Source organism: Dermochelys coriacea, chromosome 8, assembly GCF_009764565.3.
Source record: "Dermochelys coriacea isolate rDerCor1 chromosome 8, rDerCor1.pri.v4, whole genome shotgun sequence".
Lineage (NCBI taxonomy): Eukaryota > Metazoa > Chordata > Testudines > Dermochelyidae > Dermochelys > Dermochelys coriacea.
This window is the reverse complement of record NC_050075.1, coordinates 73669487-73684893: the sequence shown is the minus strand read 5'-3', so window position 1 is coordinate 73684893 and position 15407 is coordinate 73669487. Positions and strand designations below refer to the sequence as shown.

Below are 15407 nucleotides of genomic sequence, written 5' to 3'. Positions count from 1 at the left end.
AAGGGAAGAAAGTGATTTTTCACATGATCTCACTTAGAAAAAATCTGTTTCAAATTGCCCTACGTGTCCTGGCCTCCAGCCTGTTTTATTGGAAGCCTTTCCTGTACAGTTCCATAGGGGATAGGAATCTCTCTCAAAATTTTTCCTTAAAAGGATGTGTTAGATGCACACTGTATATGGCATTACGTAGCTACAGAAGCTAACAGTTCTGAATATAGAAAAGCTTCTATCTTTTATATTCAAAGGCAGCTTACTACAAAAAATTAAGAGATGTCTTTTGATTTAAGATGCTCACAAATAAAGGAGAGAGAATCAAATTCACTGAAACTTCATCAGCATGAAATAATGAATGAGTCATCCCCTTATGGGGTTGATATGGCATCAAGAATGTAGCAAAATTTTATCTAAAATTTCAAAATAAAGTCACACTCTGACACCGTATTCAAAACAACTTCAGCTGTACATTTTAACAAGCAACCATTACTGAAATACAAGTTAAACTTGTTTAATTCAGAGACTCCCAATCCCACTTCCTCAGCTTGGTTCAACCAGGACTCAAGCAAATTGTCTTTCCCACGTTCTTAATTCAAACAGTCTTATGATGCAGACAATAAGCTTAAGTCATGCAGCTAGCCTTTCTGTACATGTTACTAGACTCTTGAATGTTGACCTCAGCAAGCTTCATATTCTTCCATTACTAACAGTTTCAGTAAAGACTTTGGGGGACTAGTCAAACGAATAGTTAAGTTATTGCAATAAATATTAAATTTCTCTTATTGGACAAATAATTATTTTGTTAAAACTTTAGATGACCAATATGTACTTAAGGAGTTCAGTATTTCAAATCAGAGTCCATAGGTGTTCTGGCACTTTCAAAATGGTCAGTAAAAAAAGTCTCTTTATGGTTTTTTTTTTTAAATAGTTAAAGAAACCTCATGACACCGAAACTGTGGTTTATTCAATGATTGGCTGAAGCTTTCTGGGAAAATCAAACTGTTTAGTAACTTAATTCTGATTACCTATCTGTCCTACATTGGCAACCTTAAGAACTTTACAGTCACAATTTTTACTGTGTCCAACTCAAGTAATTTCAGGAGTTGTTTGAGAATTCTATTAATTCATGTAGGGTGTGCTACTAATAAGGTTCTTTGTACTCTTCAAATCTGTGAAGTTCCTAAGTATATATTTATTTCATTTCAAACAGGATTAGTCTTTGGCTCAGCACAAACATTGTCACATTGCTCTGGCTAGACCAGAGATGGGAAAACTACAGCCCGCGGGCCACATCCAGCCCGCGGGACCCTCCTACCCAGCCCTTGAGCTCCTGACCCAGGAGGCTAGCCCCCAGCCCCTCCCCCCGTTTCCCTTCCTCCACAGCCTCAGCTCACTGCGCCACCAGTGCAATGCTCTGGCCGGCGGGGCTGCGAGCTCCTGGGGCAACGCAGCTGCAGAGCCCAGCCTGACCCAGTGCTCAGTGCTGCGCGATGGTATGGCTGGCTCCAGCCAGGAGGCGCAGCTGTAGAGCTGCCAGCCACTGGTGCTCCAGGCAGAGCAGTAAGGAGCTCAGGGAGCAAGAGGATTGGATAGAGGGCAGGGGAGTTCGGCAGGGGTGGTGATCAGGAGTCTGGATAGGGGTCGGGTGTCAGAGGGTGGGGAACAGCAGGGTTGAATGGGGCAGGAGTCCCGGGGGGCAATCAGGAAGGAGAGGAGGGGTTGGATGGGGTGGCAGGGGGAAGTCAGGGGTGGGGATTCCAGGGGTGGTCAGGGGACAGGGAGTGGGGGGGCAGTCAGGGAACAGGGGGGGTTGGATGGGGCAGGACTCCCAGGGTGGGGGCATCAGGGGGCAAGAAGTGGCAGGGGGGATAGGGAGCAGGGGTCGGGCCACACCTGGCTGTTTGGGGAGGCACAGCCTCTCCTAACTGGCCCTCTATACAATTTCCAAAACCCGATGCGGCCCTCAGGCCAAAGAGTTTGCCCGCTCCTAGGCTAGACAGTAGGGTGTCACAACGTGAGTGTAATCACAAATATGGATTGTCAACTCTGAACGACAACTGGCTTTTGCTACAACTGGCTTAGTACTTTATAGCAAGTCTGGTTCATAAATTAACATTTTAGTATTAAACATTTATAGGAGTAACCAAAGGCAGAATTGGGGTCCCGTTGTGCTGGCCACTGTCTAAATACAAAGTGACCATCTGGTAAGTTCTCTGGAACACCTAAAAAGACAAGGACAGACAATGGGTTGGGGATAGAGATATCCATGCAAAGGAACATGGTGGTGATTGGTATGATTTCATTATTTACATGTTGTGTTGATGTGGGGTTGATTCTAACGGAGGTAAAGGGAAGGATGAAGTGAAATGGCATGGCAGGAGCAGGGGAATAAGGTAGTCCCTGACTCATTTTTTTCCCCCGAGGGATTTCCTATGCATGAAGGGCAGCATGAGAGAAAGCACAAATGTGTACGAAGGAGAAGCTGAACGATGGACAGTAAAAACTAGAAACTGGTGCAAAGGTTGACGTCACAATTAAAAACTCTCCTTTGCTGTGCTGCCTATGCAAAACTTGACAATGGATAGGCCACTGATATCATTTCCCATCAAGCTGACCACTACTGTCTCACTGGTTCCTTGTACTCTTCCAGCTATCTGTCTGTATACATCTGTTGTCTCTTGTTTTATAGTTTAAGCTGTGAGCTCTTTGGGTAGGGACCATCTGTTTGTACAGTGTCTAGCAATAGGATGACCCATGAATAGGGCTGCTAGTCTAAGCACTGTGTTAAAAAAAAAAATTAAGAAGTTACTAGAGCAACTCTCAAAGATGGGAGTTAGTTAGGAAGGCCTAAAAAGCAAGGACAAGAATCTTGTAATTGTTCTAAATCAGTGGCTCTCAACCTTTCCAGACTACTGTGCCCCTTTCAGGAGTCTGTCTTGCATACTCCCAGTTTACACCTCACTTAAACTACTTGCTTACAAAATCAGACATAAAAATACAAAAAAAAAAAAAGTGTCACAGCGCACTATTACTGAAAAATTGCTTACATTCTCACTTAACATAATTATAAAATAAATCAACTGGAATATAAATATTGTACTTACAGTTCAGTGTACAGTATATAGAGCAGTATAAATTTTAGTTTGTACTGACTTGCCTAGTGCTTTTTATGTAGCCTGTTGTAAAACTAGGCAAATATGTAGATGAGTTGATGTACCCCCTGGAATACCTCTGCATACTCCCATGGATATCCATACCCCTGATTTAGACCTACTGTTCTAAATCATCCCCAATTTCCAATAAAGCTTTGATTCCCCCTGCTTTAAGCCGACAGAAGAGAGTCAGCTCTCTCGTTGACGTGGCTACAGCCGCTTGAGGGGGCTGGAGTAATTAAGTCAATGGGAGAAGCTCTCCCACCAACACAGCACTGTCCACACCAGCGTTTCAGTCAGTGTAACTTACATCACTCAATGGGATGGCTTATTCACACTCCTGAGCGATGTAATTTATACCAATCTAAGCTGTAGTGTGCAGACAGCCCAAGTATAGAAAGAGTGAAAGTGACTAGTTAGAATATTATATGTAAGCTATATTACTCTTGATAATTCATTTGTTTAGCTATATGGACCTGTGAAAATTCATCTTAACTTCAAGTCAGAAAATATATATAAAAACTTTATAGGTGATGTAAATGTATATAATTAGTCACATACTTTGGACAGTGTCAGCTAACTGCTTTAGTAGAATGCAAACTTAACTATGGAGTCACTATACCACCACGTTATCTACATTTTGTAACTTGTTTCTTGTTGAATCATTCTCTCCAAGAACATGCTTATAATTATGCATCACCTCTTCCTGCACTGGGTCCACTGCACCCAAATATTGCATATTGCTAAGCTTCCACTAAAGCAAATAAAAATGCTCTGGTCAATATTCCATAATCCCTATGCATCAGTTAATGCAGAGAATGCTTAGGAGTAACTGCTAATAAAGACAATATAGAGACACTTACGATTAATATATACAAATATTAGATTTAGAGAAGTCACCTAACAAACCACAAAGATACTTTACAACCGCACAGAATTATTTCCACTGCAGTCCCCTATTACCAAAAAGTCTGGAGTTTAGGTATTTCAACTCCTTTCACACATGGATCCAGAGAGTTTCATAGTTTCTTGGGAAACAAACTACAGAACTGAGGCAAGGAGTAATTTTTTTTTTTTTTACTGTTACAATCAAACTGATTTCAGAGTAGCAGCCGTGTTAGTCTGTATTCGCAAAAAGAAAAGGAGTACTTGTGGCACCTTAGAGACTAACAAATTTATTAGAGCATAAGCTTTCGTGAGCTACAGCTCACTTCATCGGATGCATTTGGTGGAAAAAACAGAGGAGAGATTTATATACACACACACAGAGAACATGAAACAATGGGTTTATCATACACACTGTAAGGAGAGTGATCACTTAAGATAAGCCATCACCAACAGCAGGGGGGGGAAGGAGGAAAACCTTTCATGGTGACAAGCAGGTAGGCTAATTCCAGCAGTTAACAAGAATATCAGAGGAACAGTGGGGGGTGGGGTGGGAGGGAGAAATACCATGGGGAAATAGTTTTACTTTGTGTAATGACTCATCCATTCCCAGTCTCTATTCAAGCCTAAGTTAATTGTATCCAGTTTGCAAATTAATTCCAATTCAGCAGTCTCTCCTTGGAGTCTGTTTTTGAAGCTTTTTTGTTGAAGTATAGCCACTCTTAGGTCTGTGATCGAGTGACCAGAGAGATTGAAGTGTTCTCCAACTGGTTTTTGAATGTTATAATTCTTGACGTCTGATTTGTGTCCATTCATTCTTTTACGTAGAGACTGTCCAGTTTGGCCAATGTACATGGCAGAGGGGCATTGCTGGCACATGATGGCATATATCACATTGGTAGATGCGCAGGTGAACGAGCCTCTGATGGTGTGGCTGATGTGATTAGGCCCTATGATGGTATCCCCTGAATAGATATGTGGACAGAGTTGGCAACGGACACAAATCAGACGTCAAGAATTATAACATTCAAAAACCAGTTGGAGAACACTTCAATCTCTCTGGTCACTCGATCACAGACCTAAGAGTGGCTATACTTCAACAAAAAAGCTTCAAAAACAGACTCCAACGAGAGACTGCTGAATTGGAATTAATTTGCAAACTGGATACAATTAACTTAGGCTTGAATAGAGACTGGGAATGGATGAGTCATTACACAAAGTAAAACTATTTCCCCATGGTATTTCTCCCTCCCACCCCACCCCCCACTGTTCCTCTGATATTCTTGTTAACTGCTGGAATTAGCCTACCTGCTTGTCACCATGAAAGGTTTTCCTCCTTCCCCCCCCTGCTGTTGGTGATGGCTTATCTTAAGTGATCACTCTCCTTACAGTGTGTATGATAAACCCATTGTTTCATGTTCTCTGTGTGTGTGTATATAAATCTCTCCTCTGTTTTTTCCACCAAATGCATCCGATGAAGTGAGCTGTAGCTCACGAAAGCTTATGCTCTAATAAATTTGTTAGTCTCTAAGGTGCCACAAGTAATCAAACTGATGTTTAACTAGCAAATGTTTATCCATTTAAGGAGCTACAGTCAGGTGAAAATAATGAGACTTGAGTCCTGTTATTTGATCATAAGAACATCACATCATTACATACTCTGAAATATCTTTGGATTTTAAATACAAAGTGACCATCTGGTAAATTCTCTGGGAATATTGCACTTAATTTGTAATCTCTTTTCCAAAGAGTTCTACTATAATGTCAGATTTAATTTATTCTCCATATAGAGGAAACAAAGACTTTGACTATAATTCAAAATGAAAATGTTTGAATTTTAAACAGTGTAATTAAGATCTCTTGCATGTTTTATAGGTGTTAACGTACGCATTTACCTCATACAATGAGGGAAAAACTAGACTGCAGAAATCTTACATTTTTAGATCACCTCTGCAGAAGATCTCCTATGCCTTTGCACACAACTCATCCAGAGATACAACAATATGAGCACAGTAAGACCTACACACTATTCATTTTCATTACACTCCTCTAGGTGATGCTACTTGAGATGTACTGTGTGCAGCAGCACATGTGCAATCCTCTATTGCTATAAGAAAATTAGGCAAGGCAACTGAAACAGAGCATGGAAGCACAAGTATATAAAGTGTGGGAGAAGAAAGAAAAGATATACAGAAGTGAATAGTTTATTTTTTAAATAAGTAGGGCAACAAATATTTGAGTTTAGGTGAAGGTAGGCGAGAGGACAGAAGGCCAACCTGTCCAGTTGGAGGCACCTAAGACTCTAACACACTCCTAAATCACTAACCCTAAAGCTTTAAAAAGAAACTCCTAAGTAGGTAACAAAAATAAAAATTGTAAGTTTTAAATATTCAGAAAAAGGTCATTTGTGGGCAAAGGACTGAATTCAAGATTTTGTGTTTGCCCTACAATAACTGAAGATATCACAGCCTAAAAAATTCTCTGTCAGCTGTTGCAGGAGAAATGAAGTCAAACTTGTTGGCATTATTCAGTGCAAATTTTCACTTAAATTCCTTCAAGTTTTCTCCTTGGGAGAAAGGCAGGGGCAATGTTCCACTCCTGCACACTTTCAAAATGGGGAAGATGTTTTATTTCCAAGCTTCTTTTAGCTACCAATCTCCAGCTTAAAATTAAACAAGTCACACACACCCCTGCCCATGCATCCTTGCACTTGCCCTTTCAAGATCACAGCTGCAGAGAGAGAATAACTGAAGCTTAGTAACCTTCACATGGGTCAGAAAAACTATTCTTGTGTCAATTTCCTGCTGGAGCTGATGGTTTTTGCCAAGCACAGTATGGAATGTGGCGGTAAAACAGGGATGGGCAAACTATGGCCCGGGGGCCATATCCAGTCCTTCAGACATTTTAATCTGCCCTCAAGCTTCCGCTGGCGAGCAGAGTCGGGGGCTTGCCCTGCTCCGGCACTCCAGCCAGGGAGCAGGGTCGGGGGCTTGCCCTGCTCCGCGCATGCCGTGGCTCCGCATGGCTCCTGGAAACAGCGGCATGTCCCCCTTCTGGCTCTTACCAGGGGGTTCTGCGTGCTGCCCCTGCCCCAAGAGACACCCCCGCAGCCTCCATTGGCCGGAAACCAGGGCCAAGGGGAGCTACAGGGATGGCACCTGAGGACAGGGCAGCGTATAGAGCTGCCTGGCTGCACCTGCGCATATGAGCTGGAGGAGGAACATGCAACTGCTTCCGGGAGCTGCTTGAGGTAAGCACCACCTGGAAACTGCACCCCTGATACCCTTCTGTGCCCCAAGCCCCTGCCCCAGCCCTGATCCCCCTCATAACCCCTTGGTCCCAGTCCAGAGCACCCTCCTGCACCCCCCAACCCCTCATCCCCCTCCCACCCCAGAGCCCGCACCCCCAGCCAGAGCCCTCAACTCCCTGTCCCAGCCGAGAGCCCCCTCCCACACCTTGACCTCATTTCTGGCCACAGCTCAGAGCCCCCCAGAGTCCTCATCCCTTCCCGCACCCTAACGCCCAATTTTGTGAGCATTCCTTGGCTGCCATACAATTTCCATATCCAGAGGCAGCCCTCAGGCCAAAAAGTTTGCTCACCCCTGCGGTAAGACATAGGGAACACAATACCATGCCAAATTTACAGACACCCTCCCCCCAATAAGTTCAACACTCTCCCTTTGTGTCTATTCTTCCTTTCCCAGTTGTGGGGAAAATTAGACAATCTACTAGTATAAAAAAACCACAACCCCCAGCAGAAAGGAGCAGCAGATATAGCATTTGAGAATGGCATTTGCTGGGGCCTGTCAACACATCCTAAAAACTTAGATTAGTAAATGTCCATACATCCAGAGGTCTTTTTGATACTGAGGATGGGGAAGAGGCTTGCTTTTTTGCCGAGGCAGAGGGTGGGGGAGAAAGGAGAGGAGAGATTGGAAAGAGATGGATACATGGCCCTGGTCCAGCAAGAAAATAATTCCTCCCTTTCTCCCTACACTGTCTGGCACCTTATGTTTTCCACAAGGCGGAAAGCACAGACTCCTGCCAACTGCAAGCCATTTCATTTGTAATAGTATAGTACACTGAGGGGGAAGTCAAATTTCAGGCAAAGTCTGTATCTTGACTGAGGGAAGTTTTATTTGGCCCCCACTTCATTACTGATACCACAGATATAACTCTGTCCAGTCTTTTGAAGGAAACACAAAATATGGAATCAATCAACCTTTGTTCTGAGACCTTACCTACACAAAGTTGTAAACAGATTTAAATTGGTACAAAGCGATTTAACTCCCTTATATGTGCACTCATTTTGGTTAGAGTACTTTCTATCAGTTTAACTTAAGTTAGTAAGTAATCAACTTAAGCTAAATTGATAGAAGGTACTTGTAAATTGAAACAAAAGCATCCACACAAGGGGGTTGCATGCATTTAGCTAACTCCGTACAATTTTCTTGTGTAGATAAGACCTTTGAATACCCATGCTACCACCAAATATGTAAACATCTGTTTGAATGGGGGGAGAAATGTTTTCCATAAAAGAGGCAAGGCACCTTACTAATAATGACTAAGGGGTTAGGAACAAAAGGGAAAAGATAAGTTCTCGTAGAGTAAACATGGAATTAGAGTTTAGAAATGCAAAAAGTAGATGAAGCTTCTGATGCTCCAAATTACTCTTAAAAAAAAAAATCAAATAATGCTTTTGGAGCACCAACACTATTTTATTCAAAAAATATTCTTACAAACAATAGAACAGTAACAAATATCTTTGAAAACTGTTACAATGCCAAATGAGATAATAAAACAAAATCAAGAGACTTCTCTACCCAGTTCAGTTGGACCTAGTGTAGCATGCTTATCAAGGCATAGCAGTAGCATCGCTACTTCATGAGGAAAACATTTTGGGTTTTTTTTTTTTTGTTTTTGTTTTTTTTGTTTTTTTTTTTTTTTGAGTATTTCAATCTGATAAAGACTACTTGCCTCAGCAGAGGGCAGATAGATAGTGACAAGCATCAAAACATAAGGAAAAAACGAATGTTTGCCATGTGCATGAATATTTTTAGAAAGCATGACTAGAAAGGTGAGACAAAATTGGGTCACTAAAGTCAAAAAGATCAATCAAGCAACTGATGAACAAAGCCCATTCTCAAAACACAAAGCCCATTCTCAAAACACAAGTAGTTTTGGGAAAGGACCACCTGGACCTTAGTAGAGCCATTTCTTCCTGGTCTTCTGGAACTTTACATGAAGGGAAGACCTACTGTAGAACCTCAGAGTTACGAACGCCTCAGGAATGGAGATTATTCATAACTGTGAAATGTTTGTAACTCTGAACAAAACATTTGTAACTGAAAACATTATGGTTGTTCTTTCAAAAGTTTACAACTGAACACTGACTTAATACAGCTTTGAAACTTTACTATGCAGAAGAAAAGTGCTGCTTTCCCTTTACTTTTTAGTAGTTTATGTTTAACACAGTATGGCTTTTTTTTCTGGGGGGGAGGGGAATCTCTGCCACTGCTGCTGCCTGATTGCATACTTCTGGTTCCAAATGAGGTGTGCGCTTGACTGTTCATGTTCATAACTCTGAGGTTCTGCTGTACTTCACACACAAGAATCCTACTAGGAAATAAGCTGCAAGTCTGGCTGCACTATAATATCTTGTGTTTGATCTCTGCATTAAGGACAAAATTCTGAGAACACGTGCCCAGTGCTACAAAAAGAGAAATTAACTCCATTCTAAAATCCTTTACATTGGTGTTGAGTAGAAAAATGTTACTGGATGAAGCCACAAGACAGGATAGAAATCAACCGTAAATTGCATATGGAGGGAATCTTTTTGGAAAGACAATCCTATTGAAGAAAGCAGAGAAACCAGTTCATTACTCAGATAACAAAGACTCAGCAAGGTGAAACATTTGAGTCTCTATGGAAATGGGTTCCACGGTTTTATTTACTATTTTAGTACTATGGACTGCTGTCAGACATTCATGGGGCCCAGTAGTTTAAGTAAGTTGATGACAATAAGTGGAAGAAAGAACACAAAGCTTCTTTACTACTCCATGTACATAATTGACAGCTTGTAAAATTATTTTTCTTTTAACAGCCAAGAACCTCAATCAAGCAGAAAGGCATTACTTCTAATTAACATGCTCAAATATTTTACACATTTTTACTGTAACCTTACTAGACAAACAATTCTAGAAATCTAAAAGAAACTCCTTGAAATAGGTATCTGCTTAGCCAGATTCCCCCAGGTTTGTAACTAAACGTGTTAGAAAGTCAATAGATATCAAGGAAGAAAATTATATTTTGGATGTTTTGTAAAATCCTCTACATATTTTTGGGCTAGTCTTAAGTGTAAAATAAACATGCACCCAATGATTCCACTAGACTATAAAACAGTATGAAACAGCATATTAGAATCTGTTAAGTCTGATGCTGGATTTGGTATTTTACAAACAAATGAAACTACCGGTTATGAAGTAAGCAACATGGTTTAGAGTTATTAGAGTTCTTTGAGGGGGTCAACAAACATGTGGACAAGGGGGATCCAGTGGACACAGTGTACTTAGATTTCTAGAAAGCCTTTGACAAGGTCCCTCACTAAAGGCTCTTAAGTAAATTAAGTGGTCATGGGATAAGAGGGAAGATCCTTTCACGGACCCGGACCGAGAGCTGGTTAAAAGACAGGGAACAAAGGGTAGGAACAAATGGTAAATTTTCAGAACGGAGAGAGGTAACTAGTGGTGTTCCCCAAAGGTCAGTCCTAAGATCAATCCTATTCAACTTATTCATAAATGATCTGGAGGAAGGGGTAAATAGTGAGGTGGCAAAGTCTGCAGATGACACTAAATTGCTCAAGATAGTCAAGACCAAAGCAAACTGTGAAGAACTTCAAAAAGAGCTCGCAAAGCTATGTGATTGGGCAACAAAATGGCAAATGAAATTTAATGTGGATAAATGTCAAATAACGCACATTGGAAAAAATAACCCCAATTATACATACAATATGATGGGGGCTAACTTATCTACAACTAATCAGGAGAAAGATCTTGGAGTAATCGTGGATAGTTCTCTGAAGATGTCCATGCAGTGTGCAGCGGCAGTCAAAAAAGCAAACAGGATATTAAGAATCATTAAAAAAAGGGAGAGAGAATAAGACAGAGAATATCTTATTGCCCTGATATAAATCCATGGTACGCCCACATCTTGAATACCGCGTACAGATGTGGTCCCTTCATCTCAAAAAAGATATACTGGCATTCGAAAAGGTTCAGAAAAGGGCAACTAAAATGATTAGGGGTTTGGAACGGGTCCCATATGAGGAGAGATTAAAGAGGCTAGGACTTTTCAGCTTGGAAAAGAGGAGACTAAGGGGGGATATAATAGAGATATATAAAATCATGAGTGATGTGGAGACAATGAACAAGGAAAAGTTATTTCCTTGTTCCTATAACATAAGAACTAGGGGCCACTAAATGAAATTAATGGGCAGCAGGTTTAAAACAAATAAAAGGAAGTTCTTCTTCATTCAGCACACAGTCAACCTGTGGAACTCCTTGCCTGAGGAGGTTGTGAAGGCTAGGACTATAACAGGGTTTAAAAGAGAACTGGATAAATTCATGGAGAATAAGTCCATTAATGGCTATTAGCCAGGATAGGTGAGGAATGGTGTTCCTAGCCTCTGTTTGTGAGAGGGTGGAGATGGATGGCAGGAGGGAGATCACTTGATCATTACCTGTTAGGGTCACTCCCTCTGGGGCACCCGACATTGGTCACTGTCGGTAGACCGGACCCTGGGCTGGATGGACCTTTGGTCTGACTCAGTATAGCCATTCTTGTGTTTTTATGTTGTGTTAGTAGTGTACTTTGTGTTGAAAAGATTTTTGCTTGTGCCAAAACAATTGCTCAGCTCTGAATACTATCATTTAAGATTTGATATAATGGGATACTAATAAAAGCATCTTTCACAGTGCAGCATAATGGAAGAGAGAGAACAACCAAATCAAAACCAGCAGAAGAAAACCAGTGAAATGATGCTCAAAGGTCTAAGGATGTATAGAAGCAGCTACGCTACTAATGTTAGAACTGTTTTAATATAAAAAAAATAGGTACTTTGGGAGGTATTTTCACACACATTTTGTAAACAGATTAAAATCACTATCAAAAGGAGAAGAAATTGCTGAATTAATATTATCTGTACCATGTGTCTCTGCCACGATTGTAGTACTGCAGGAACATATTTTATTGTGGTTTAGGTGCCACCAGAGCATGCCTTTTTTGCATTAGGCAATGAGATTAATGTGATGGTGGCAATCCTGAAATGCTTTACTTCCCCAGGAGACTAATGGAAACTAAAACCCCAGCAGCAGTAGCTACTGAAGCCTCACCCTCCCTAGTCCTCCTTTGTGCGTCTCTTCTACCCACCCCCTTTTGGCTGGAGCAGCAGAGGAGACAATGAGCATTCTGTGCACAGCGCCCACGCGATTGGCTGGTCTCTCCTCAGTACCCCATGATGTAATATGATTGGAATGTATTGGAGCTTGGGCTGGAATTATTGGTGGGGGGTGGGATTTCTCATCTGTTTCCCAGACCAAAGGGTTCACTAATTAACATGGAGACAAATACCACCCAGCTCCTCCACCACCTTTCACACAGTCTGTTTGTATGCAAATCTAAGGGAGAAGTTAAAATCCTAAAAGCTTTACAAAGGTGAATCAGGAATTTCAACCCCTTAGCAAGTTGCAGACTAGAAAGATATGGGAGGGACAGTATATGCAAAAGTGGAAAGGTCGTGTGGGGGAGGGGGCGGAGGGGGAGAAGAAGATAGTAGTACATGAAGGGATAAACATGGTTGTGGGGGGGGGGGGGGGGGCACTAGCCGTGATGCAGCCAGGTAGAAGGAATGAGTCGCAATGTTGGGGGAGAAAGATGATGTAGTGGAAAGTGCTGGCATATTACACATTGATACAAACAGACACATACTCCATAAGTCTGCTGCTCCTAGGAGGGAACATTAACTTTGAAAACACCTATTCCTCAGCGTGACAACGACGTTTACTGACTAGACCAATATGCCCGGAGTGGTCGGACAGAGTCAGACATTTGACCAGTCCTTAATTTGTTCCAGAGCTTGCCAGGACGGAGCCCGGGTAGCTCTAGGCTTGGCAGTTCATAGCCCAGGCACCTCCGGGCTTGTCGCATCACTTGTGAAAGTAAAACAATTGCTCAAGCCCTGGTACCTAATTGCTCGAGCTCCAGGTCTCCTTCGTTACAAATTAAAGCCCTGCGTTTACCCCGGGGGGGGGGGGCGCTCGGCTGGCAGATGGCTCAGCTGGGGGCTGCCCTGGCTAGGCGCCCCCCAGTCACGCCACAAACGCCAGCAAGGAGCCAGACTCCAGCCACGTAGCCCAGAGCATCCCTCGCTCCGGCCACCATCTCCGGAGCGGGGTGGGTCACGGCCTCGCGGAGCGGAGACCGGAGGGCCGCCCGCACCCCTCGGGCTGCCTGGCCAGTACAGGAGCCTCATCCTCCTTTGTCCGGCGCGCCCCGCAAGGCTGCGCGGAGGGAGCCCGGCGCCAGACGGTGGGCGAGGGCCGGGCCGGCCGGCACCCCTACCCCGGCGGAGGGAGCGAGGGGCGGCCATCACTGCCCCACCGCGGGCGGGCAGACCAGGCGCCGCGAGGAACGACTCCGCGCCAGGGAGACAACGAAGGAGCCTGCCCCCAGCAGCGGGAAGAGCCCGCCGGGGAGCGAGCAGCCCTCCCCCACCCCCAAGGGGGCGCCCGGCCCCACCGCGCCCGCGCGGAGGAAGCCAGGGCGCGCGGTCCCGGCCCCTACCTTGTTCTTGACCTCGGCGGAGAGCCCGTACGAGGGGCCCTTGTTGAAGTGAGTCATGGCGGCTGCGGAGGGTCCGTGTCCCCGGCGGGTGGCGGCCGCTCCCTGCGCTCTCCTCGCCGCTGCTGCGGGGGAAAGTCCGGCCCGGCCGCGGCGGAAAGTTCTAGTCCCTCCCCCGGCCGCGGCCCCCCGCGCGCAGCCCCCACCCCCGCCGCCGCCGCCATTGGAGCAGCCCGCGGGCCAATCCGGAGGCCGGACGGGGGGCCTGGTTGGGCAGCGGGAGGGGCGCGGGGTAGGTGAGGGCGAGGGTGGCACCGCGGGAGCCGCTGGCAGGCGGGGGTGGGTCAGGGACTGGATGCGGCTGGGGGAGGTGCCGCGTGGGCACCTGCTGGAGGGAGGGCAGCGCTGGGGAGCAGAGGGATTGGGAACGGGACGGCAGGGGGAGCGCGGGGCGGCGGCAGGTTGGGAGCTGGTCACAGGAGAGCGGTCTGCTCGGCAGCTTGGCCAAGGCTGGGGGAAACGTCAACAGGAAAGAATCTGCAGCCGCTCAAACCTTGCAGCAGCAGCAGCAGCAGCAGCATTATGGAAAAATCATTTCAGTGCCCTGGAACCTTGCTGTGGAATCTGAAGCGGCCACTAATGTTTAACACATGCTACATCTAGCTACAGAGAGAGAGAGAGACTTACTAATCAAATCGGAAATCATAGGCTGCTGTCTGAGCTCACTCGCTTTGATGAGACCCCAGAAAGACTTCAAGGGATACAAAGCTACAAGGGAGGAGTAATAGGAGCCTTAATTCTGTTATCTTCTGCCAAACTCCTTGTACCTCTCACCACCATGACAAATCTTGGCTATTTCAAAAGACTTACCAAATGCCTCACTCTCCTAAGCAAACCATTTCACATCTGGAATTGTGATGATTGCTATATGTCACTACTCCTATTTTGCCAGTTCTATTCTGCTGAGCCATTGCAATGTTTCACGGCTACATATGCAACTAACATTGTTGGCAGCCCACCAACTGTTTGCAAAAGGGATAGAAATAATGACTAAGGAACTACGCAGTCACAGTTCAACATCTCTGAATTCATGGATTTGTGAAGACGTGAGCGTGCAATACTAGTCATGGGATTCATGAGTATTGCACAACCCAGACTCTCAGGAGCAACCTGACTAGGTCCCCATCTCTGGCAAGTAACCTGACTCCCCAAGTTGCCAGCCTTACTACAACCTCTCCAGCAAACAACCTCATTCCCACCTTTCCAGTTCCTGAACCACCATAGCCCTCCTAAGTAGAAATTCCTCTCTCCCCATCCCCCAGTTGCTAGTAGGTTGAAAAGCCCCAACACAACAAGAGGAAAATGTCAAAAAAAGCACAAAAGAATTGAGGAAAATTTGAAAAGGAAGAGAGTGATATTTTGCAGTTTGGTTGACATCATGACCAAGGAGGTAAGCCCTTACTCCTGACTACAAAAACCTGGGCTTCTAACTATTAAATTAAAAGAATAATTCCACTGGCTCAGCCATTGGAGGAGACC

The 15407-nt window shown here is 44.3% G+C and overlaps 1 protein-coding gene across 1 annotated transcript in view; it reads right to left on the bottom strand.

The window, feature by feature from the left end:
- Positions 1-15230, bottom strand: part of CNN3 (calponin 3) — a 50577-nt gene extending 35347 nt beyond the window's left edge. Inside the window, exon 1 of the mRNA XM_038412208.2 lies at positions 13872-15230. Within this exon, the coding sequence (XP_038268136.1) occupies positions 13872-13928 (57 nt within the window). The 5' untranslated portion in view covers positions 13929-15230. The remainder of the gene's footprint in view (positions 1-13871) is intronic.
- Between the last annotated feature and the right edge of the window lie 177 nt (positions 15231-15407).